At 51.2% G+C, this 26,147-nt stretch overlaps 1 protein-coding gene across 1 annotated transcript in view; it reads right to left on the reverse strand.

The window, feature by feature from the left end:
- The window catches only part of LOC124467704 (RIMS-binding protein 2-like), a 52,529-nt gene extending 33,955 nt beyond the window's left edge, over window positions 1-18,574 (reverse strand). The window contains exon 1 of the mRNA XM_047020071.1: window positions 17,167-18,574. Within this exon, the coding sequence (XP_046876027.1) occupies window positions 17,167-17,430 (264 nt within the window). The 5' untranslated portion in view covers window positions 17,431-18,574. The remainder of the gene's footprint in view (window positions 1-17,166) is intronic.
- Window positions 18,575-26,147: the final 7,573 nt, after the last annotated feature.

Genomic DNA, 26,147 nt, shown 5'->3' on the forward strand with positions numbered 1-26,147 from the left:
CTGGCCCCTGGGGACGTATAAATGCCTACCTGTAGTCTGAGTCAACACTAATGAGCGTCTGTTGACTGGCCAGGCTGGTGCTGAGGAGTGTGTGTTCCTTGTCATCCCAGACAGCACCCTCCCTTCTCGCTGGGCCCGGCTCCTCTACCCTGCTGCCAGAAGGTCCAGATGCCAGTGGGTGAAAACACAGACGCTAGCGGAGCCAGCATTTGGCCCGATCATCAGCGGGGATGATCGACAATGACGTGTAACGCTCACAGCAACGACGTTAACAAGATCCCCCCCCGGGGACCAGGAGCTGAGCTGGGCAGGGGTATGAAGGACGCCCAGGGACCAGGAGCTGAGCTGGGCAGGGGTATGAAGGACGCCCAGGGACCAGGAGCTGAGCTGGGCAGGGGTATGAAGGACGCCCAGGGACCAGGAGCTGAGCTGGGCAGGGGTATGAAGGACGCCCAGGGACCAGGAGCTGAGCTGGGCAGGGGTATGAAGGACGCCCAGGGATCAGGAGCTGAGCTGGGCAGGGGTATGAAGGAAGCCCAAGGACCAGGAGCTGAGCTGGGCAGGGGTATGAAGGACGCCCAGGGACCAGGAGCTGAGCTGGGCAGGGGTATGAAGGAAGCCCAAGGACCAGGAGCTGAGCTGGGCAGGGGTATGAAGGAAGCCCAAGGACCAAGAGCTGAGCTGGGCAGGGGTATGAAGGACGCCCAGGGACCAGGAGCTGAGCTGGGCAGGGGTATGAAGGACGCTCCTGGTGAGGAAGCCAGGTTCCAGACTCGGTCTGGAGGCGGCGGTGGGAGGGGGTTTCAGAGGCGGAGCTGACAGTGATGTAGCGCCTCCAGGGGGGCGCGGGTGACGGCCATGCTGCTGGAGACGATGGATGGCTACACAGGCAGGCTGCTGCTCTGCCTCAGTGCTTGTTGAATCCTAAATCCCCTGAGCCAGTAAATGAACCCTGGGAAGGTGAGGGGAGAGGAGGATCTCTCAGCCTAATTGTACTTTTCTGAGGCATGTCTTGGATTAAATGTCTTTAAATCTACAGTTCATTCGGGCATACAGTATACAAATAGAACACGCCACAAAATGTTCTCGCATATAAATTATAGTTCCAAACAACTTGTTGTCGAAATTGTACAACATTGCAAAAGTGTAAAGAAGATAGAACTTTTAAAATCCATCAAGGTGAACGTGGAGTTGCAGGGATGAACTTGTTTAAGAGAGTAATTTAAGAACCCACAATAAAGGACAGTACTATCTGGTTTAGAATACGTATTTCTATAGGCCTACTGTGTGCTCCAGTACACAGCCCTACATTGTAAAACAGCCCCTGAAAAGAGGTAGACTGCAATGTACAAAGGCTTACATTAACCCCGCTGACCGCTTTTCTCAGCAAACAACCTCTCCAAGACAGAGCGACAGCTCAGAGGTGAAACCTGTCCTTCAGTGCTCTGTGGTCATCGCTGAAGACTGCTACTGTGCCTTGCAGTGCACTCAGGAGAACTACACTAAGGAGAACTACACTAAGACCCAATCAATCAAGTCGGAGGCAGCCGTCCCAGGATGAGGTCAGCCTCCCTCTGCCGGTCTGTATTCTGATTCTAATGATCTTGGAGTGGATCCATATCCTCTAATTGTTCCCTGGGAGGCCTTTCTAGGAGCTGGAGGTAGGTGCCTGCGTTCCCCCTGGCAGACGGTCCAGAGTCATGGCGACCACCCTCACGCACAAGGTTCCGGGGCTGTCACTCGAGCCCAGAGCCAATCACATTTTAGTGTTCAGTCTGTGGCTCCATCCTGCCAGCACTCAGCAGCATCACGGTCGTCCCACTTGTGAGCCAGAGAGCGTTAGGGTTCTGGCTAGCCCAAGGCCGGGCATGCCCGGATAACCGCAGGTTGTTCTGGCTGCGTTTGAGAAAAACACACGCTGACATCACCGGGCCCTTGGTTACCATGGTAACTGGGTCTACGGTGGACATGCGAGCGATTGGAGCAGCCAATCCCCCGTACATGGTTTCTAACGTTGTAAAGGGATGACCGGAGGTACAGTATCAACACAGACTGGTAAATGAAGCACATACAGCTGGATGTATTATTCAATGAATTTCATGAAGTATTCATAGTAAACATTGCAAACATAGTCAATGAGAACCGATGTTAACCTGATTCATGTCTAGACCAATGTTATCCAAATGAAATAAGCTCTACCAGCCTTCCTCAAGCCTGAATCTTCTGGTTTTACCCATTGGCAATTATTTGCTTTTCACAATGTATGCTTCATGTTTTGGCTACCCGCAATGTTTTCGAGGCCATCTCGTTGCTCATGATCATTGACCTATGCACTTTCTGTAAAGCTCTTTCTTGTAAGCTTCGGATAAAAGCGTCTGCTAAATGAACACATTGTCTCCCTCAGTGTCTCAGTGAAGTTGTCAAGAGCTGTGGAAAACAGACTAGATAGGATGACTTGAACACTAAGGAACACAGCCCTGGGCTGATTGGTGCTGTGAGGAACACCCATAGGTCAAGCTGAAGGGTTGGTGCTGGCGTGTTTCAGAGGGGGACCTGCGTTTGGTTTCTCCTCTACATCAGGCAAAGAGAGGAAGGCTGGGAGCAGAGCACTGCTGACAACAAGCTGACTGTTCCTTCCTCTGTAGAACTCATTCCCTCTCAAAGGGGACTGGACCCCCCCCCCCCCCCTCTGGCCTTCTCAGGTGACACTCTCCCATACACACACACTCCAAGGTTTGTGTGTAGCACCTGTTCATCCACAGACCCACCAGAAGGTGATGTCATACACGGCAGGCTCATTACCTGGACGTCGTGAACACAGCCTAATCATGAGGCAGCCCACCGTGACTCCTTCTGAACAGAATTGAGCAAAAAAAAAAAAAAGTAAACGTATCTTTGCATCAATTTGGTTGTGGCAATCCCATAACATGGTACTCACATGTTATGGGAACAATGCTTTGCCGTTGTACTGAAGACTGTTGGATATGCTTTGCATGCAGCCAGGGAGGCAGCTCTGCAGCGAGCGCTGCCGTTCCTCTGGGGAGTTCCTCCACTCCTTCATCACGTCTTCCTGGCAGGCTGCTGAGGAGCACAAAGGGAGAGCGAGCACGCTCCCGCCTGCTAGACGCTGCAGACGAGACGCTGCAGACCAGACACCTGCAGACAAGACGCTGCAGACGGAGACGCGGGGAGAGACGGGGTGCGTCTGAGAGAGACGGGGAGCGTCTGAGAGAGACGGGGAGCGTCTGAGAGAGACGGGGTGCGTCTGTGAGCGACCGAAGAAAACGAGAGCGTCCCCTCCACTGACTGTGCTGCCGGGGCGTACGGCAAAACACCCCAGAAATCAATGTTTCCATTCGAGGACACGCTCCAATGACTTGGCTATTAGATCAGGAAGAGGGGGCCGTCACCAGGATGCATTTCATCCGAAATGAGACGTGACATTTAGGGCTGGGCTCTTCTTGACTAATGGACCTGCACAGGTGCTCGAACAAAAGGCTACTAGATACAGTGTTGCTTCCCAAACAAAAGGAAGCAGCCTACATATGAAATGAGAGCAGGGGAAAGTACGCGGATCGTGGAACGGCCCCATATTGTGAAGTCAAACAGGGTCATGTGGCCATCTTGAAGGAAGATAAATACACACGAGCCCTGAGAAACATTTACAAGCCCAGGAGGAACACATCTGGCACAGAACGCAAAGTCAGCTAAAAAGAAACATTGGCAAAAGCAGTCTCACAGCCTTGCATGGATGAAAACAAAGTCGTATGTAGGCAGTAGTATGTAGGCAGAGGCAGAAAACCAAAAAGAGAAATCCTAAAGGGAGAGAGATGATGGATGGATATCCTGCTCGTACATATGCATAGACCCCTGAACTAGATTATCTTTTCTCTGAAATCCACAGGCTGCATGTATAATATGTCAACTGGATTCTCCAGTGCCTGGTCTGAAACAAAAGCGTCAGCGGTTTCCAGTAAACCCTGACGAGCAGCAGGAACCCAGGGTGCCTCCGGAGAGCCGGCCACATCTGGTCCTATCACAACACACCAACACAACCTGAATACTCTGCTCCCCTGGGCTGGCAGCAACCGAACCGTCTTGAGTGTAGATGACTGCACAGCAAACCTACAAGGCTCCCATTGTTCTACCAGTTGTAAAGACAAAACAAGCAGCTTTGTTAGATGGATAGATGACTGTACCGTGGCATCAATTTAATGGCGCACAGCCTTGACAGCTTCCTTCTCCGAGAGTGACGGAGATTTATCTCTGGGACTCGAGACCGTCGCTAAGCTCCCCAGCCAATCAGAAAAACAGACAATGTGTCATTCCTTGCCGAGAGATGTCATGTCATTTCTCTTTGCTGGGGACACCTGGTAAATGGAGCAGATATTTATTCCTCGTACAGGTAAGTGGTGATATGTTTTAGTCGTACAGGTACCGAGGTGGTGTCTCTGGATAGCAGGTGATCAGAGCAACACAACACCCAGAACATCCTCATCCAACCGGTAACTTGACAGCAATCCCCTGGAGCTGTAGAATGCTCTCGTTAAGGAATTGTGTCGGCCATTCTCATCATCACAATAGGACGGGGTGTTTAACATGCCACAACATCCTCTCACCATCACAAGCGCATCTGGAGAGGCAGACGACACTAAGGGAACAGTAGGGTGGTAGGGAGCGTACACGAGAGCTCAGATTCGTTTGGTGAAAGCGGCATTAGCAGTCTGGAGACGGAGCCATGCGTCCAGAGCTCCTCTGAGTGCTGTGTGCGCATCTGAGGCGCCGGCTGAGACTCAGGCCAAGTCGGCTGCATCTCAATACATTGGCTAATTAATCCAGGCCTTGTCTGCTGTTGGCTCCCCCCACCCCCCACCATACCCACATGCCCCCAACCCCCTCCTCGCTCACATCTCCCCCACATCACACAGTCAAAGGAAGGCCCCTCCCCCTCTGTTCTAATGAAGTATGTGTGTTGGGGGTGGCAACAACAATATTCAACACGGACTAGAAATAATTGCATTCCATTAAACTGGGCACCACAGGCCTCCATGACACCAGTGAAGCGTTAAGACGGCTCCAATCAATGCCTCCCTGTGTGTGTCTCTCTCTCCCACACAATATTCAATCAGTGGTTTTCTAATGAGGTTGCTTCCACAGTGCTCCGCTGGTTAAACCCTTCTTATAGTCCTGAGGAGCCTAGGGAACGAGGCAAGTCTCCTCTCTCCAGACCGCCCATGTGTCTCATTAGCTGGGTGTCTACATGCTAGGCTGCAGTGTCCAAACACTGTCACAACATTGGGATTTTGTGTTGTGATGCAGGGGTGTCGAAGCATGGCGTCGATAAGAACTCACCAGAGCCAGCGAAGGTGCTGGTAATGAAGCTGTTAACTGTCAGGTTTCACACTTCAGTCTCTCGAGAGACAGAGAGAGAGAGAGAGAGAGCTCCTTGATTGATTCGAGCGCCTCACAGAGGAAATCTCCATTGTTCATTTACAGTAACATGTTGCAAGTTTTAATTCCAACAAGCATTTATCTGAGCCTGAACTGTTTTGATAAGAACACTCGGAGGGCGCATACTCGCTCCAAATCCTGAGGTAGAGATAAAATATGTAATGGAGTGATATTTCCACACAACTCCATTTAAATTGGAAGACAATCCATTTAAAAGCCCCCCAGCTGTCTGAGGTGAGTGGGTCTATTAGAGGAGCAGGCTGGCAAAAGATGGGAGGGTAGTGTTGTGTTTTAATGGACAGCGTTTGATTAACGACTATAATTTGTGGTTAGGGTTTGATTGACAGCCACTCGGGCATGGTGTGTTAGCTGTAGATAAGTCCATGGGCATATGGGGGTGTAAGAGCTCAATTCACTGCAGTAACATACTGAACCCCTGTGCTCAACACAATGGAGAACGTTATTCTGCTGCAAAAGCAGTTTGATCCAGTTCCTCTCATCTGAAATATTATTGAACTGAATTTCATTTAATAGGATAAGGAAAAAGGCCAAAGCCAAATGTGTATAGTCTATTAGATTCCCCAGTCGCTAGACTGAGGGAGAATAATAACACATTTAAGGAACACTTTTTGTTCCCCATTTGGAGGTTCTGCATGACAAAACAACATTGTTTCTATTGCAGGGTTCCCTCTGTGGGGCTTTCCCCACGAGGATTCCCATAATTAACTTGGTTTCCCAACGCCTCTCGCTCGGGAGAAGACCGCGTTTTTTTCCACCAAAAATTTGATCTGTGTGTGGGGTCGTTTGTGATGAATTAACACCCGCCGTTAGATTGTCGATTCAGACAGATGCCTTGACAGGGAAAGGAGCCCTGAGTCACAGAGGGAAAACAGAATTTCAATCATGTGAGGTTTCAATAGCCTGCGGTTAGGCTGCTTTGGAAATAGAAATCTCATATTAAGGGACAAACATGTATGACAAAAAGGTAACCATGGGTAAAATTGTTTTTTGCACTTTGATATTCATTGTTCTCAAAGGCAAAAAGTCCCTTTTACCACAAAAGAAACAGTCAAATTTCATTGTTCAGTTGAGCCAAACCAGAGAAGCTCTTGGGTGTGAAAGAGCTCTCAGCTAAAAATGTACTTCAAATGGAAACGATGACCAAGGGAAAGCATGGTTAAAAAAAATAATCGAAAATAAATAAAATCCCCTTATTTTTGTTCATATGACAGCTCCAAAGAACCAAAATAGAAAAACTTCTGAGAACTAAAAGACATTGATGCCCCGCCCCCTGCTGCCAGTATAATCTTAGAAGACAAGTAAAAGACTTCAGGAAGAGTCTTTCTTTTGAAGACTCAACGCTGGTTCTGGAACTACCGAGAACCCGGACTGGATTTCTGTCTCATCTTTGTTCATGGTGGGAAATCTACCAAACCTTTGATGATCCGGCACATGAAACCTGCTGCAGGGAAGGACGTCCTCTGTTTCCTGGGAACGGGAGGCATTGTCCACAACTTCCTGTGACCTAGATCAACGGCCGTAGGCTGGAAGATTCCTTGTGACACACCGGAGAATGAAACATGACAGCCATGAAATTACCTACTTAGAATGAATCCAGAAAACGTCTTTTTTGTCCATTTTATAATCATTTTTTTAAATATATACTTCTGTTAAAAACGTAATTGAGTTTATGCCAGGAGGCTGATCTAATTGTATTGGAAGTCAAACGCCCACCCTGATGTGTAGAAGGGAGATCAAAGCCAGAGCATGGACTGATCCCTTTCCAATTAAGCAGGGCCTCTTATTTCACAGAGTAAGTGCTGATGGTAGCTACTGTTTCTGCACGACTGCTGTTTTATTGTGCATCTAGGCTTTCTCTTCCTACAAATCTATTTCGGTTTTCTCATTAGGAGGCAGACACAGGACGCCTCCCCACGGGTTTCTAATCTTGGTGGTGGAGCCTCTTCCTACCTATCCCTCCAGCACCTCCTCCCTGCCCAGACAAGCTACCCCATCACCAGCCTCTCTGCCCAGACAGGCTACCCCATCACCAGCCTCTCTGCCCAGACAGGCTACCCCATCACCAGCCTCTCTGCCCAGACAAGCTACCCCATCACCAGCCTCTCTGCCCAGACAGGCTACCCCATCACCAGCCTCTCTGCCCAGACAGGCTACCCCATCACCAGCCTCTCTGCCCAGACAAGCTACCCCATCACCAGCCTCTCTGCCCAGACAAGCTACCCCATCACCAGCCTCTCTGCCCAGACAAGCTACCCCATCACCAGCCTCTCTGCCCAGACAGGCTACCCCATCACCAGCCTCTCTGCCCAGACAGGCTACCCCATCACCAGCCTCTCTGCCCAGACAAGCTACCCCTCCAGGCTGTTGTAGAGTAGGCTAGTGAATAAAGTCTATTGATACCTGCACACAAAGCAAGATAAATGACTGAAGTTCTGACAAGCCTTTAATGCCAGAGCATTTACTAAGCATTACCTGTACCTAGGTAATGGTATCCAATCACAAGTATCTAAATGGCTTCAGAGCCCAAATAAAAGAGAAAATATCAATACAACTCCAGAACAAGGTGAATATGTGGCTCTGGGGCTGTTAATAGCATCAACTGTCTCCCAACATCTATTAGTCATGAAGCAGTCCCCTAAAGTGTCCTCTTCAATCCCATCATGCATTTGTCACAGAGCCATCGCCGCCGGACACCCAGTGAAGATAGATTAGGGGGTCTCACACTCAGCGCTGGAGAACAAAGAGGGCCCCCCCCGCACCCCCCCCCCCCCCACACACTCCAACACACGCCCCCCCCACTCCAACACACGCCCCCTCCACACACGGTCCCTCTGGGTGAACCTGCCCTGAGGCACAGGCCCAATGTTAAAATGGACAATCTGGATGAGGCTTTCAAAACACAGCCCCCCACCCCCCTCTCCATATGCTGGTGATATGTCTGAAACACTGTGCCCCAAGGTGGCATGGGGACACCTGGGTACACTCGTACGATTTCGACCTGAGAGGATCCAATACTAAGTACAGGCCTAAAGCAAGGAGGCTGTAGACTGCCTCATAGCAGGTCTGACTGGAGCCAGGAGGTTGTAGACTGCCTCAGAGCAGGTCTGACTGGAGCCAGGAGGCTGTAGACTGCCTCAGAGCAGGTCTGACTGGAGCCAGGAGGCTGTAGACTGCCTCAGAGCAGGTCTGACTGGAGCCAGGAGGCTGTAGACTGCCTCAGAGCAGGTCTGACTGGAGCCAGGAGGCTGTAGACTGCCTCAGAGCAGGTCTGACTGGAGCCAGGAGGCTGTAGACTGCCTCAGAGCAGGTCTGACTGGAGATGGCTGAGCTAGACTAGACGAGCGACGCGACTGATACAAACCACCCGGTTTGAACCTCGACTCCAACAAACCAAATGAAAAATCAACCGTGTTGCGCGAAAGAAAACAAGCAATCTGTCTCCAAGGTGACCCGTGCTCCCCTCACGGTTAACATGTTCTACCTAACGTCTGGTGTAGTGACAGGTGGTAAATGGTGCGTGGCAGCTTTTCCAATCAAACAAATTTGCCCTCTGTGAAACCTCCCGAGGTTGTTGGCCTTCCAGCTCGGTAATTAAGACTCAGGCTGGCTGAGCACGCAGGTGCAGTATTACCCTAGTCATCTCCCAGCCCACCAGCCCACCAGCCCACGCATAAGCACACGGAGTATCCCCCTGTCTGGGGGGGCGGGGGGGTAATGAGACGTCAGACATGCAGAGCGCGTCTGCCCTTTCAAAAGTCACCTCAAAAAAAAAAACGTGAGGGGAACCTTATGGGTCACCAAATTATTCCATTAAGTGCAGAGTCGCCACAAAATGGCGAGGAAGAAATGGGCAGACGGAGGTACAGTGAACTCCCCCAACCCACCTCCCCCCCCCTCACCCCCCACACCACTCCACCCACACACCCCCCCCCCCCCCCCCCCCCCCCAGCTGTGTCTAAACCGGACTGCTTCAAAAGGATATGAGCCCTTAATCTTGTCAAAGAGAATTGCATATGGACATCAGCCTCTCCACCCCCTTTTAACATGCTGTCAGACACAACAAGCTACAGTGCCAGCAAAACGCTGCCTAGCTATCAGAGTGTGACCCAGAGAGATAACACTAACACTAGGATAGGACTGATCCGTCAGCAGGGCCACAAACACAGAATGTGCACCTAAGACAAGTGGTAGGAAGTATTGGAAATCTTTCAATCGCAATTAATAATTCAAATGATTCCTATAAACGTACGTTTCCATGAGCAGGAACGTTAACCGACTGCACTGCTAACCCGTGAGGACATATCCTTCACTTTCATCGTTTCATTTCCAGACACGGTTAACCCTCTTCCACATCAGCTGAATGAGTTCCCAGCTTCCAGGATGGGAGTGCGTGCTGGAATAACCCCAGTGAGCAGGGCCACCAGGGCCCTCCCACTTCACTCTGTCGCTGTCACCACCTCCATAGAAACCCTCAGACACACACACCAGGGACACACTCACACATCAGGGACACACACACCAGAGAAACAGGTTATTTTCTAAAGGAGAAAGCGGCCCTCACCCTGCCTTGGTGTAAAGGGGGCCACACAGAGCAGGGACCAGAGGACCAGAGGACCAGGGGACCAGAGGACCAGGGGACCAGGGGACCAGAGGACCAGGGGACCAGAGGACCAGAGGACCAGGGGACCAGGGGACCAGGGGACCAGAGGACCAGGGGACCAGGGGACCAGAGGACCAGGGGACCAGGGGACCAGGGGACCAGAGGACCAGGGGACCAGAGGACCAGGGGACCAGGGGACCAGTCAACACGAGGCAGCATCCAGGTGAACCCTGCTGATACCTCACAGGCACAGAGGAGAACATGACACTGTCTGAGGTGAGGAACAAGGTGGAGGCTGCTCCCTTAAGCACGTCCAGAGATGGGTGGGGAGGAGCAGACATGGCCATCAATCTAACCCACACACACACACACTCCAGCAATAGAGGACGTTAGAGGACGCCACCAACCAAGGTAGAGGACAAAGGAAGGTCAACTCCTGGAGAGATTTCTTTTTTGAATAAAAGCCCACAAACTGTTTAAAGCCCACAACTGTTTCAAGCGACAAAAAGGCGGTTGTGACAAAGCCACTCCAGAGGCCCAAACACAGGGACCTTAGCACTGATTGCAACATAGCAGCACCACACCCTATCAACAATAGGCCATCAAAACTCTTCAGCGTAATCCCAGTGTTCACAGCTGGAGGTCACATGCAGTAATTGCCCCTCTGAGATGCGCTCTTCCGTTAAATGCTTGCCCCCCCCCCCCCCCTCGCCCCAGGCTCATATTGTGTGATGGGGGGATTAGCAGTAATCATAGGTTTCACCTGGGGGAGGGGGGCATCGAGAGGGTAGGTCCAAAATGTCACGTGAATGTCACGGAGGCAGACGGCCTCGTAGGACCATGGGAGAGGGGACCACGTCTGAAGGGCAGCCCCTGCATTCTGACCTGAGGGGGGACTCCCAGACCCTCCCCATCTGACGTGAGGAGGGGGTTAAACCAGCCTGTAATGAGGCAAGCACTACAGTCTGAGGTGGAGGGTGAGAGAGAGAGACAGAGAGAGGTGGAGAGAGAGAGAGACAGAGAGGTGGAGAGAGATACAGACAGACAGACAGACAGACAGACAGAAGGCGTAGTAATGCACCAGGGCCTCCACTGATTTTAGAAATTCCCTTCTGTGCCATAATTCAAGGATAAGGGGTGATTTGCTCGGAAAGGCATGAGGCGTGAAGACGGCAGTGGAGGGCTGTTTGCAGTACATAAACAGGTACTCAGAGGACGGTGTCTGTGAGAGGCTCAAGGTTAAGGAGCTTAAACAGGGCGGCGGATAGAAGCCCAGAGGGGGAGGGGGAGGGGGGCTCTTGGGGTGGAGACGAGCATAGCGGAGAGAATCACCTGCAGCATGGTCTCTGTCATGCCTCTGACATTTACAAAACGCTCCTGCTCCTGTTGAGCTGAGAGAGGCAGACAGTCAGTGGAGAGGTGGAGGGGGCTGTTCCCTGTGCTGAGACCCCCCCCCCCTCCAGAGGCAGGGCTCGGCTGGGGGAGGAGCCAGGCTAGTGTTTGGCCAGCAGTCATTGGATTAAACAGTCCTCAGTTCGCATATGTTAAAAGGTTCCACAAACGGTTCTGCAAAAAAAAATTAACAGACCAACATAAGGGTCCAATTGTCGGGGTTCTGCAGTGAGGTTCAGATCTGGTCTGACCCTCTGAAGCAAGCCAGCACGCCCACCAGCAGTCTGTGGAGGGCTGTCCTCCACTCCTGTCAGGCCCAACACAACACAACCGCCCAGCCGGAGGGTGCTAAAAGGCCTGAGAGGAGCGTGGAGCCAGTGAGAGACGAGCCAGAGGATGCCGGCTCCGCTGACCTCCTGACACCCACAGTGGGCAGGTTTGTTGTGGCTGCAGACAGGGAGCAGAACCCTTAAGGGGCTAGGGGAGACAGCCTGCCAGACAGACCCTCGCTCTGGGCTGTTTGGGCTGGGATGTGGTGATGGTGGTGGGGGGTTCGACCAAACAAGCTGGAGATGAGACAAACACTGTGATCAATTATTCACCACTGAGGCCTGGAACGGTGTTAAAAGAGATACACTGACTACTACGGCTCTCACACACACGCACAGACGCACACACAAAAAATACTTGGCCCTGTTGCTTATATCTGATGCTTTGGTTGCTACTCTGAGGAAGTGGAGGGGCAAGCAGACAAAGGCTTCTGTGACTCATTAATTATGTACAGCCACACGGCCACAGCATGCACGCCTCAAGGATTTATGACACCGGGCAAAGCGAAAGGCGGGCCGTTCTTTCGCAGCCTGCAGATTGTCACCGTGTTGCGAGTTTCCCCCATTTCAGCAGTTTTGTCGGTTTCCCTGAGGGGTCAAGGGACCAGAAGGAGGGGGGGGGGGGGGACATGTCAGGTCATCCCCCCTCAGGGACATACCTAATGAAAGCGCCAAAAATACAAGGTCACACGCTCCATCATGAGACAGAGGCTGAGGCCGTCCACCGTCCCAGCACCTTCCTCAGACTGCCCTCTCCCTCACAGGCCTCACAGCAGAGAGGCATCTGAGGCGTAGGGCTCGACTGCCCAGCGGCCTGGCTTTAGGATGGCAGTTATATGAAACGAGGACAGGTGTTGACGGAGGGGTTGACCCCTCAGGAGAGACTCAAACAGAGCGGTGACCCAGCCTCAAGCGCAAGTCTCAATCTCCTCAGCCTGTCTGTTCAGCCCCTCCCTGGAGCGAGGGGATCCAATAGATGCAGCCATGCTGCCCTCTCTCCCCCTAGGGTTCTGGGAGGAAGAGGACAGCATACAAAAGGAGATAGGGATCAGCTGCGCCCTGTTCCCACACGAGGAACAGGGGGGAAAAAGAAACAGCCACCCCCTGAAATAGGACAACTTCTTTGGCTGTGGAGATGTTGTTGACGGCACAGTTTGGAAACCCTCGATCGGCGCAAGTTGAAATCCATTCTACTGCTGACAATCTGCCGATTTATTTACGTTTAAATGAGACTTGGCAGAGCCTGTTATCTTAGAATCTGCCTTCAGCGGGTTGTAAAAACAAAATGTGAACTCGGCGTCTCAACATCCGATGTTCGTGTGTCTGATATGAAAGAGAAGCTCAGGCCCCTATCAAGCTGTGCTCTGAATCAGCAGCAGGAGAAAGCACTGAGGGACATGCGGCTTGGAGGGCTTGGATCAACGACATGAATCAAATCCCATCTCTTCAATCACATCCTCAAAAAAGCAGTCTGTTCCAATGCCACATTTACCAGCAGCGTATGTGTATTAATTTATTTAGCTTTCAAACCTCATGGCGTGATCAAAGAGGAAGTGGTGCGGTTGACTACCCTTCTTGCATATAGACTCCCCCCCCAACCCCGATGGATGTCAAAGACTCTCTATGGATGCTCAGGAGAAGGTGAAGGGGCGGAGAGACGGTGAGCTTGGATGGACAGCTCTCCCGTGTAGCAGACTGCCATCTTCCTGAGGCAGGCAGAGGTGGAACAGCAGGGGAAGAGAGAGAAAGAGAGAGCAAGAGATATAGACAGAGAGATACTTTAGAAAGAAAGAGACATAGAAAAGAGGGAGAAAAAAGAGAGATAGATGGAGAAAGATAGAGAGGGAGGGAGCGATAGAGGCTCAGAAGTTTTGGAGTAGCGCTCCACTTTACCCCACAGACCCACGGTGGGTCAGAGCAGAGCTGTGGGGCCGGCGTCACACAGTCACACACTCCCTCGCCGCACACCCCACCCAACGCCAGAGTGAGTGTGTGGATGGAGGGGGGGGGGGAGGTGGGGATGGGGGGAGGTGCTGGTCGATTGCCGGGATCTCTGGATCGGTGCCAACTCAATCCAGGCCCTCGTTACTCCCTGGGCTGTAATTGAAGCATCGCGGCCCAGATGAGGGCTAATCAGATAACATGATGAATTGTGTTCTAATGGAAAACTGAGGAGCGTGACCCCTGTGGAGGGTTCTTAAACACACAGGCCCTCCGCTCGGTGCTCCACTGTTCGACTCACCTCCTGGTGCCAGTGCACCGTGTAAGAACAGACCACCAAAACAAGCCTTTTCAGAAACTGTTAGACACCTTGAGACATCAGACAACAAGAACAGAGGCTTTCAGTAACACGGCTGTGAGGATAGGTACACAGTGTGCCGTGCAACATTGTGGCACACTGCACGAGCCCAGGGGCTTCAGCAGCCTGACAGCCAGAGGAGAAGCTGGTTAACAGGCTGTGGCAGAACCAGGGGAGCCACACAAAAGGTGAAAGATGTCCCCACTGGGCTGAAAGAAAAGGTGAGATTAATACAGAAAGATACGATTATTTCTCCCAGATACAATGAAACCAATGTGTTCAACACAGTGGGGGGAGCCTGGATACGGAGCTAGGGGCTCAGGACACCTAAAGACAGAGAGAGAGAGAGAGGGGGTGGGGGTGTACAGAGGCAGGAACACCACCCTTAAATCTCCCCTGATCCCTGCCCGAGGCGTTTCATCAGACGGCCCTCTCTACTGCAGCTCCACCATGTACCAGCCAAACCTCATAAAGCAGGCGTCCTCTTCAAAGCAGTCATAAAACCCAGCCCCATCTCCTCACCTCCACAGAACAGACAGTGGGCTGAGTTCATTGTGTAACAGTACAACGTGACGCCATCAGCGGTGTGAAATTGAAGTCCCCCCAGGCCTTTTCACACTGTACGTCTTCACCGTGAACGTAAACCATCTCTCTTGTTTGTGGGAATAGGAAACCAACACACAGCACACAACAGCCTCCTTAGCAGCTAGCCTAGCGTTAGCATCCGGGTCTGTGTGTGGCAAATCTCGATTGAAGCATCTAATAATGGTATTAACTGTCACCCTCACATGTGACTCCATGGCTGCAGTCAGCCTGTGAATCCTGAATGTTGCCCTGGAGCAGTGGAAGTGAGCTAACACACCATGGCTTCAGAGAAAGGCCACGTTTAGCTGGCTGTAAAAAGGGCTGGCTTATCCTAATGGGCAAGAAATCCAAGGAGAGAGTGCGATAGTGGCAGGCCATTAAAACCACGCAGGCCGATGATATGCAGAGACGAGTCAGTTCTCCAGAGATTTGGGTCTGTAGGGAAAGCAGTCTATGCTAAACAGGAGCATTTTCTATGACCTCTGTGTGAAGTAGGGAAGAGAATTCATACACATACTAACACCTTTCTGCATTAAAAAGGACATTGAAAAACATGAACGTGCAGAGTGGAACAGAGAGCTCCTCATGAATACATGACAAAGCAGACAGCTGTGGAGCTGAACCTGAAAGAGGCGCAGAGCTGATGGCCGAGATACAAGTGAAAGACTAGAAAGAGAGAAATGGAGAGAGAGAGACAGAGAGAGAGAGAGACAGAGAGAGAGACAGAGAGAGACAGAGAGAGAAAGAGAAACGGAGAGAGAGAGACAGAGAGAGAGAGAGACAGAGAGAGAGAGAGACAGAGAGAGAGAGAGGAAGTGAGGGAAGGGAGAGCTATCAGGTCACTGATAACCGTGACGGGAGCCGTGACACACAGGTTTATGGAGATGCAGAGGAGCGTCGGCATCACCTCATACAAAAGACTGTCCTTGTCCACACGTGCCCCCGAATAACAGCCACCCATTAGAGGAGGGGGTTGTGGTCTATGTCTCTCTCATACTACCCCCCCCCCCCCCCACCACCACCATCCCCAAGCCTATAGACTACTGGCTCTCTGCTCTCTCCTTCTCCCTCTCCGGGTGCAGTGTTTGGGTCTGGGTCTCCCTCCTCCCTCTCCAGCGCTCCTCAGCAAGCCTGTTCCTCCTCTGGGGGGAAGCTGTGCTCCATCACAGTCCACACAGGCCTGACTAATGGCCCTGCTGGACCACAGACGCTCACACGGTGCTCTTCATTTAGACACAGAAACACACACGTGGGCACACACAATCAATCAAGGCGGCTGGAAATGGTGATGAGAAAATAAAAAAGGCCCGCGCGCACACACACACGTGATCTCTGCACGAAACAGATAAATAAACAGTCATCTCCCAAACCTGACAGGGCCCCCTGCGGAACAATGGCCAGAGCCACCCCCCCCCACTGGGCTGAAAGGCCTGGATGATAATTGCTAATGCATCATTTAAACGCTCTCTCTCCGCTCCTGTGGCCATTCTGCTATGGATCTACGACCACACTGGTTGTAAAAGGCAGACGGTCCTCTGTTTAGGAGGGATGGCAGACCAGACAAGCTCCCAAATCCAGCTTTCTTTCGGGGAGGAGCCTTTTTACGACTGAGGGCCATTTCAGGGGATTAGGTAACGCCGATCTTGCAAGAAAGGAAAGTAATGTAATCAGAAAAAAAACGATGTAGGCTGTCCTGAAATATGCATGAGGAGTGTGTTCCCTCCCTTGTCTAAATGTGAGGCGGCAGGTTGTGGGTGAGGCCCCCTGACTGCCCCCAGCCTGACTCAGTCCTGAGGAGGTACTTCCATCTCATCATCTGGGGAGGTCACCACGGGGTCAAGCGGAGGGCCGGGTCGGTCTCAGCGCTGACACATGTCGAAGCTACCTCGTCAAAGCAGAGTCTGAAGGGAACAAGGATGGGCATGACACTCGCCCACTCGTTTCCAATCTGCCATTCTCCATCAGGGTTAAGGTGGTTCCATCCCTCCTTAGTATCTATGGATTTCGAAGATTTCCTAAAGCACCCAGCTTGCAGGGTACTGTAGCCCTCCACTGGAGTCTGTTCATCACCATTAAATCCCTCTTTCCTGCAAGCAAGCCGGTCGACGTGAGAGGGCCGTCCAATTACAGGAAATTCTTCTGGATTCTCATATTGATTTTCAATTGGACGCCTTTAAGTGGATACTCCGTTGTCCCATTTAGGCTCTCCAGCAATGTGAAATATGGGTTGAGGTCACCCTGGCTGAATATAGTAACTGCCAACGCACACATCCAAGATGCTACAGTGCTGGCCCACATAAAACACTTTCTGCCAACCTGAGTCCCACTGCTCCAGTAGTTACACCAGACTCAACTCAGACACAAACTCACCGACCGGCAAAACATGCAACACCCATTACAGCGTACCAGCCTATCCCTAACATGTGTTCTGTATCCCCTGTATAGCTGTAGGGGTTACAGGTAGATAACAGCATCCCCTCCAGACCTACCTTGCATAGACCCTCCACTTCAAAGCCGTTGAGGTTTTCATACAGCGAGTGGTGTCTCTTGCCCAGCATAGATGTGGGAGTAGTGAGGGCTGTGGTGGTGGTGTCTGGTGAGGCCTTGTCCCCTGGGTCCTCGGCCCCCAGCTCCCCTGTCCTCCCCAGCCCGGGCTGCAGGGGGCCCGGGGCCTCGACCCCTCGGCGGCGCTCCATCTCTGGGTCTGCAGAAGGCTGATCTGCCTGCTCCGGCCTGGTGCACAGGTCATACATCACTCTCCGTCACAGTCGGCCAGCGCTGCTGGGGATCAATAGAGCCACATGGGAAGCACAGCCAGCGCCGGGCCACAACAGGCTTTTTTCATTCGCCAAGACGAATTACACGGTTCGGCCGCACCGAGCTGACTTCAAAAAGAAGAAAAAAATTCCCTTTTTTTTCTCAGAGTTTAGGAAGGGGGGGGGGTGAATGTGTCTGGGCTCAGTTGAAGTGTCCCCAGATCAAAACGATGAGATTAGCCAGCTCAGTGATGTAATTACCAGGCTTACCCGTCACCAGATACAGTACACAGCCTCAGTCTCAAGTTAGTTCGCTTCCTCCGCTGAGGAATTCACAGCGGCAAAAATAGTTCAGGCTGGGCCCTTGTTGCTTTCCAAAAAACACCCTTCACAACAAGGGGAGCATGCGTCGTGACGATGACAGCTAATCCACGGATGAGCACGCTAGCTCATCAAACTTTCGAGGAGGAGGGGGCAGGAAAACGGCCCAAAATGACGTCTTCGTGGAGGCTACAAAACGAACACATCCCCCCCCAAAAACAAAATCTTCTTCTACGCATACAGCAAGAAAACGAAAAACCAAACCACTTCTTGGGATCCAAAACGGATTCTTATTGTGATCTCTCCTCTCTGGTATGTGAGCACAACAGAGCGTGGAGATGGAACGCTCTTCCTTGCCAGGCTGGATAGAGCTGCCTCGTCTTCTCTCTCTGCTCCGTGGGCTCTGTGATGGCTCTGTCACTGTCGCTTACCCAGAAAGCCGAGCAGGAGGGTAGAGGAATCCACAGTCCTGTCTCCCACACCCGCCTGACTCGCTGCACGCAGTAGAAACACACCCCGCTATTTCGCGTGTGTCTACATAGACACATAAGGCTGTATGCGAGAGAGAGCGAGAGAGAGGCTGGTTTCGCTAACAGGTCTCTCCTCCGGTCCCTGTGTCTCTGAGAAGCAGGTGGTGTGATGGAGGTCTCCAGCAGTGTGTGTGTGTGTGTTCTCCTGGAGGACGCGGCTGTGAGCGCCGGTGCTCTGGGGCGTCGGTGCACTGGCTGAGCCGCCTAATCCCCCGTCTCCCACATCGCGGTGGCGGCGAGGTAAAAGAAGAGTAGCCAGCGGAGGGGAAAATGCGTGTGTGACTCTGTGGGTGTGCGTGTGTGTGTTTGTGTCCGCGAGAGGAGGGGGTGGGGAGAATACATTTCAGTTGTCCTATCACAAAAGGGCAGCTTCGAGGAAGGGGGCCAATCACGACTGCGGCTGTCGCTCGTTTCCATGGAGATGACGCTGGAATGATGTTGGTTGCCTATTGATTGTTGAAGAGGCAGCACGGTGCAACATGGGAAGGCTGTAGGCAGGCACAGGGACGACATCCTGCTTTCATATCTCCCCTCCTCTTTCTATCTGCCATTACAAATGAAGAAAGAAAAAAAAAAAACACACTGCGCACAATACATTGTCGGCCAGATACAATTATACCAAGTGGGTGCTGACAGGAAAATGATGGATTCAGATTCATTTCAACTGCTCAAATATGGGCTGTCACAAAAAAGCCTGTCAAACTGCCACACCAGAAGCTTGAGGTTAAGCGTTTGAAATACAGCATCATCCACAAACACAACCACACACTCACTCACACACGCAGTGGGGTGGCAAGTTCACTTTTCATATGATCCCAAACCTCCCCCCAGCTCCGAACACTAGGACTCCCATCAGCTGACAGACTGGAAGGCTTCAGCAGCTTCCTGCCACATGCCAGAGAACAACCATGTGTTTACACTGCTTGTTAAAGAGATCATCCACAAATAAGGAATTTGAATCAAAGCCAAAAAGGCACTTGATGACAGTCCCAACAGCATTCTGGTACAGACAAATGCTCACCCCAGGCTTTCTGATATGAAAATCAAAGAGTCATGCTGCTGTTCAGAAATTTGGGTTTTAGGACATGAATCTTCTCGGAAATCAATGCATGGCCTAAGCATTGATTTTGGGAGAGCCAGTGTGCCAGTAACCAGCGTGGCAGAACAGAAGCTATAAAAAGAAAATTGAGCACTGCGGAGGAATTAAAGAAGGCCCTTGTCATGGCCAGCTGTCTGAAACAGGCCTCTGTATTCCGATATAGGGAGCCTGATACTGGACTCAACGGGGCAGTGATAATAATAATAAAAATACAAGATGCCATAAACCCGAAAGAATGTGAATCAGTGGTGACTGTGTGTGTGTGTGTGTGTGTGTGTGTGTGTGTCAGGGACAGAGGGTGAGGAGGCAGGGCGGCTGCTGTCTCTGGTACATCAACAGCATGAAAGGGAGAGTGAGTGTGTCATCCCATTCAAGCTGATCCATTTCTGGAGCCCTGAGTGGTCAACATACGAGGCCCTGGGGCCCAGTTTGAAGATGCTGCCTCCGGCCCAGACAAGGCCTCGTCACACCTCTCCAGCCGTCTTACTGCCGCTGCTAAACCTCAGAGGAATCTTTCAAGGCAGAGAGAGGAGGGATCGAGACCCCCCCAAATGATATGCACATATTTGTGGGAGTCCCACATTCTAAATCCACTGCAGAGCCTGAAACATGATCTGGGGGGAATGACCGACACTGCGCGAAATGTTTTTCAGCACGCAACAAATAAAAGACAAGCAGGCCTATACTTACTGCATGTTCTAGCTAACCTTGTACACTTTCAGCTCTACTGTGGTTAGGATTACAGGGGCCACATAAGCGCCTCCCAGAGACAGGAGCACAGATACAGACCGTGCTCTCTCTCTCTCCACCTCTCTATCTCCACCTCTCTCTCTCTCTCCACCTCTCTCTCTCTCCACCTCTCTCTCTCTCCACCTCTCTCTCTCTCCACCTCTCTCTCTCTCTCCACCTCTCTCTCTCTCTCCACCTCTCTCTCTCTCCACCTCTCTCTCTCTCCACCTCTCTCTCTCTCTCTCTCCACCTCTCTCCCTCTCTCTCCACCTCTCTCTCCACCTCTCTTTCTCTCTCTCTCTCTCCACCTCTCTCTCTCTCTCTCTCCACCTCTCTCTCTCTCTCTCTCTCTCTCCACCTCTCTCCTCCCAGATCCGCTCCCCCATTTTCTTTCTATCAAACTGTAATTACAGGGCGCCCAGGAGAGCGTGACCTCGCCACCGAGAGAACCCAACCCTGACACGCCTCCGCCCACCCCAATCTCCCTCCAGCTTCTCCAAAACTTTCATTTTGAAGCCCTGGCTTGGGGGATGGGGGGAGGGGGTGGGGGTTTGGATACGTGGGGAAACAACAAGCAGAGCAGGGTGTTAGCCAGAAAATGGCAGCAGCTTAGCCACCCTTCTCACCAGACTGAGTGTAGCAGTGGAAACATGATTTACAAATGCTGATGGTCTCAAAAGTAAAAGGGCAAAAGTGTCAACAAAACCTGTCATGTTACCGGCTTAATGCTTTTCCACGGTGTCAAGAATATTTAGGACCGTTTGTGGCTGGAGAGAACTCTCTCTCATAGGCTAAATTCAAAGTTGAGCGTGTACATCATAGGCCGAAGCGAGCTAGGTTTTCACGGTTACAGTAATCAATGTGATTTCAGCAGTTTTGCAGCAGGCGTGCTGAGCTCAGGGCTAAACTCTGTCATCCCTGATGCCTCAAAGCTCCTGACATACTGACACATCTACACCGTCTTTGACGGGTGGAAGCTCCCTCCCTCCCTGCCCGCCTGCGCTTGTGTGTGTGTGTGTGTGTGTGTGTGTGTCTGTCTGGGAATCAAACTGACATTTGTGTAATATTACATTTGATCTAGGATGAAAGTATGGAGAAAAGCAGAAAGCAGAAAGTGACTGTTGGAGGTTTGGGGGCTGTTTTCTGAACATCACAGAGTTCCTAATGGGACCCAGTTCTGAGGTGGTAGCCTGGAACTGATACAATGACAGCAGTGAGCATTTGGAAAGATGGCACCATGCTATTGTGATAGACATATATAGGTTAACAGGTGACTAGATACATCTGAAGGTTTCCCAGGTTTTGGAAAAGGCTTTTGAAGCACCATCTTACTGCTCTACAAAGCCTGACATGGTAACGCCACTGAGGTTCTGTGTGTTTGTGTGTGTGCGTGCGTGCGTGTGTGTGTGTGCGTGTGTGTGTGTGTGTGTGTGTACAGGAGGCACCCCTGAGAGTCTGCTGTTTGGATTCAGCTATGACTCAGATTAATTATTCAATCTCTTCCCCCCTTTAAAATCTTCAATTCAGACTGGGGAGGGGAGGGGGGGGGGGGTCTACACACATTGACCCACTTCTGCCTTCCAGCTCCCCAAAACAGCAGGCACAGAACATAGCCAGCCGCCACGCCCAGATGAGAGAGAGCTTCTGTCAGAGTTGACATGTTTGTTGACTCTGAGGATAGTGCAGTGACATCTCCCCGCATCGCCACACACTCCATCACTCTCTGACAGGTTGGGGGGGCTTAGCCTACCCTAGAGAAGAGGAACCAAACGCACAACCACAATCCCAAATATTCAACACCGATATCGATGTCAACTTTGCAATTAGTGAATTATTCATTGTTTGAAGCAGTTAATACCCTGACTCAAGAACAAGATTGGGAAGTTTCTTAAAATATGTACTTTACCTATTTATACAGATAAATATTTAGTGAGGCAAATTTAGGTTAAGTGTCTCCTGGAAGCAGGCACTATAAAGCTGCCACTTCTGAGATTTATTTAAATTTATTTTCATAAAAAAAGGTCAAACATCAGTTGTCAACATTCCCTCAGTAAACGACTGGCCCACTGAGGTTAACTGATCCGTCCTCCCCAGCACCACTCAGACAGTAGTGTCGACGTGCACTGTGAAGTGATTGACCTGGTCATTACAAACCTAACACTCCCTGGATCTTCCCTCGAGCTGCTGTGATGAGAAAGGGACCCTCAGGAACCACGGAAGCTAGGGGATGATAAGCAGTATCACACTACTGACTTACAGACCATGCTTCAGCCAAGGACCGCTAGCAGTGACAGTACCCACAAGGCTAATAAAAAGGCTTAACACCTGTGATGAAACTGTCGCCCTTGCCATCAACAACAGACTCAATTACAGGGTCTGACAGGGGGCTCTGAGGCCACCCACACACACACACATCCAACCCCCTCCCACACACACACACACACCAAACCCCCTCCCACACACACACACACACACACCCAACCCCCTCCCACACACACACAAACAGCAGTTACCAGACTTAGAATAGCATTGGACCTGATGCTGACCAAATGGGTAACTAATTAAAAAACCATCCAGGTGGCCAAGTCCTCCTGACAAGGCAATCCTAGACACTTAACAAAAGCTGTTGGTTGCTGTACTGGGGTTTTGAAATAAGAGCTGGGGAATTATTTATGATGCAAGTAGAAGAGTAATGCTGGCACTCTGCATACAGGAACCAACACAAGAGGGCAGATGTTTTTCTTCTTGGGCCCTGCCCAGGTGAAGGCCTTGCCTACATCCTCTGAACTACATTACCCACAGACACAGCTGAGGATGATAGTACCCGGGTTCTGTCTGTCCTCGGCCTCGCCCTCAGGACCCATAACTTAAGCAATGATTAAATATGCAGCCCAAACTTAATGTATGACCTGACACAGTGTGGCCTTGGAAATAACAGATACTGTACTAAGGACCTTGTTAGCTTGCAAGGGATGTCTATTAATAGACCTGAGGAAAGTGCTGCTGTGTCATCTGGCAGAGAATACACAATACAGGCAGAATACATTGATCATCCTCCTAGGTCTTTATCTGGTTTACACCAAATGTGATGCATCCAGATGATCACATTTGGCCATCTGCATCGACTTGAATACAAATGAAGGTAGTAGAGCTACATAAATTTGCAAGACTGCAAACCAGCCACAACAACAGGAGCTGAGGTCGACTCCAATTTCCTACAGCTTTTGTTTGATCTCCTTCCAAGATGTCTCTGTAAAGACCACTGAAGCAGAAAAGCCCAAGTTGCATTTTTAAAGCTGGGTGAAAACAAAAACTTGAGCTCAGCAAATATTGAAACATAACTTCAATGTAAAGAGTCAAAGCTAATGTATATGCGAAGGGAATCATCTTCCTCATGAAAATGAAGTTCCTCAACTTCTGGCAAACTCAAGTTAACTTATTATTCAGGCATGCATTGGGGTCCTATCCGAGGGTCAAAAATGCAGAGACAGCTTACCATATGGTCCATCTTGGTGTGGAAGCATGGGGAGCACGAGGACTGGTCTGACCCAGGGGACTTTGGTCTGGAGCGGGGAGAAGACTGGGGGTCCCAGTCAGCATAGGGTGAGGTCTGAGGAGGGCAGCCCTCCAGGGGGCTGCTCCGACAGGTGTCCCCGGTGAGGGGTGAGGAACAGCGGGCAGCTGCAGCTAGGTCCCTCGCCGAAAGCAAGTTCCAGCGCTCTCCCCTGCTCCTCTTGTTGGGTGGAGGGGAGGCACTCTTGGAGCTCTGGGAGAGAGACCTGGAGCGGCCCGGAGGGAACCGGTGGGGGTCGGGGCTGTGGAAGAGATGGGCGCAGCTCTTTGACCTGCGGCTGGGTGACCTGGGTCTCTGCTCCCCCACCTTCAGCAGCCCGTGGGCCTCCTGCAGGTGGCTGGGGACAAGGCCCTTCTCCAGGCCCAGTTCCTGGCTGACCGTCTGCAGGGACAAAGCCTGCTCTCCATCCGCCGCCTCATGCAGCTGCAGCAGGAGATGCTCCAGCTTACGAGAGGTCTCCACGCCGCCCAGACAAGCAGTCCCTCCGCCCTTGGGGGTTTTCCCCCGCCTCTCTCGCCCGCCGACGTGGCCCCAGCTGCCTCGAGCGTCTCCCCCTCCGGACCGGAGTCCCCCGGCCTCCCTGAGGGCGGCCTCGTGCTCTCTCTCCGGCCCCGCGCCCGAGGCCCTCAGCTCCTGGCTCCGGTAGCGCAGCAGGCTTCGCACCTGTCCGGACTGCTCCTTGCTCAGCTCGTGGCGGAGCCTGACCAGCTCCAGGGCCTTCTGGCGCTCGTGCCTGGCCGTCAGCTCCTGCAGGGCGCGCTGCTGCTCCCGCTCCGCCTCCTCCCGCAGCCGCCGCAGGTCCAGGGAGAAGCGCTGGTGGGCCTGCTGGTTACGGCTCTTCTCAGCCTCCAACACGGCGCGCAGGTTCCTCAGCTCCCGCCCAGGGTCCACCCGGCCGGGGCACGGGGTCTTGGAGATCAGAAGCGGAGAGTTACCCTTGTCTTTCCCCATATCGACACCCTCACAACAGGCCAGCCAATGAGAGGGGAGCCCTACTCAGCTCTGGGGAGAGTGCATGCTAGGAAACTCACGGGTACACGGTCAGAGATCATGCAGAAGGTGAGGATAGGGTGATGAGGGGTTAGAAAGCATGCAGCATGCACAGACCACTGAAAGAAGTAAATTGAATGAATATGAGATTGGAAGCCATTTGCCTACATACATTAAACTTCAACAGTAAGATGTAGGCAAGTCATTCTAATATATCAGGACTCTATGTCTTCTAACTTTTAATGGCATGCTGAGTATGGATTTACATGCAAATGAAGTAGAAGTTAGTTATGTAAATCTCACCTTCTAGGCCAATATGAAACACGATCCAACGTCTTGTTCTTACAAAAGGGGTAGAGTCCTGAAAGAGGATAAGATGATAATAATCATTCAGACCTGAGGTCAACTGTGTGCTTACTTTCCTGTAAGTTATTTTGTTGACGCATTGACTGGGCAATTGGACAAAAGTCAAACTGACTGATGACTTTCTCAGATGTTGCAAGTAGGTACTCAACGTCGACAGCTTGTAGTGAGTTGCTGTCTAGAATGATACTCATGACTTGTATCAGGTGTTACAAGGCTCATAATAAGCACTTTGGCCAGCTATTTAATGTAGCTACATGTAACGGTTTCACCTGCAAGCATTCGCGAGCAGTTCAGCAAGGTACTCCTAGTAGCCCACCCGATGCTCCGGTAGCCAGTACACGTGGATGAGTGTTAGGGTTCGAGCCGAGGTAAACAATGCTTTAGCTGGACAAGACAGTAGCTTATGGCGCTGCAGGTCGCTCCTATCCAGCTAGCTAATATTAGCTACCAAACTAAACCGCACACGCGTTACAAATGTAACAACTTACCTCCCAACTGATACAAAGCAAACGCTACTTTTAATTTCTTGACATTCAGCAAAGTAGCTGCAAGTAAAAAAAAATACTTTCTGACGCTAACTCGGGTCGTTTTTCATCGCCACTGGCGATTCGTTATCCGAGACACCCCGAGTCGGCCTCGGACAAAAATCTACATCTCGGCTTTAAAGCACCAGTTGCTCCCCGGCTAGAGCTGTCCGTATAGTTCCTGGCGAGTGTGCCTAACTGGACCAAGATCATAACTTTGAGATGCCTGACCACTAGTGGCTATAGGAAGTAGGTGCATGAGGGTGAAAAACAGGCCAAATGTACGCTAAATGGTGTAAATATTTGTTTTCATAAGATGAAACAGGAAATCACAAGTCAAACAAAACAAACAACCAGTGAGTGGGTCTGTATTTCAGTAACTGGCAAAATGTCAGTATATTCACCACTTTCTAAATTCCAAGTGCGAAATGTCAAATAAAATTATTGTCCTCCACCACAAAAGCATGTTTTATACGTATTCCTGCCTACAACAGCGACATGTTTTCCTTTTCTGTATAGTAGTTCTCAACCTACATTAGTCAGGAGACAATAATGTTCAATTCCCCCACAGACTACAACAT

Source organism: Hypomesus transpacificus, chromosome 5, assembly GCF_021917145.1.
Source record: "Hypomesus transpacificus isolate Combined female chromosome 5, fHypTra1, whole genome shotgun sequence".
In the NCBI taxonomy this organism is placed as follows: Eukaryota; Metazoa; Chordata; class Actinopteri; order Osmeriformes; family Osmeridae; genus Hypomesus; species Hypomesus transpacificus.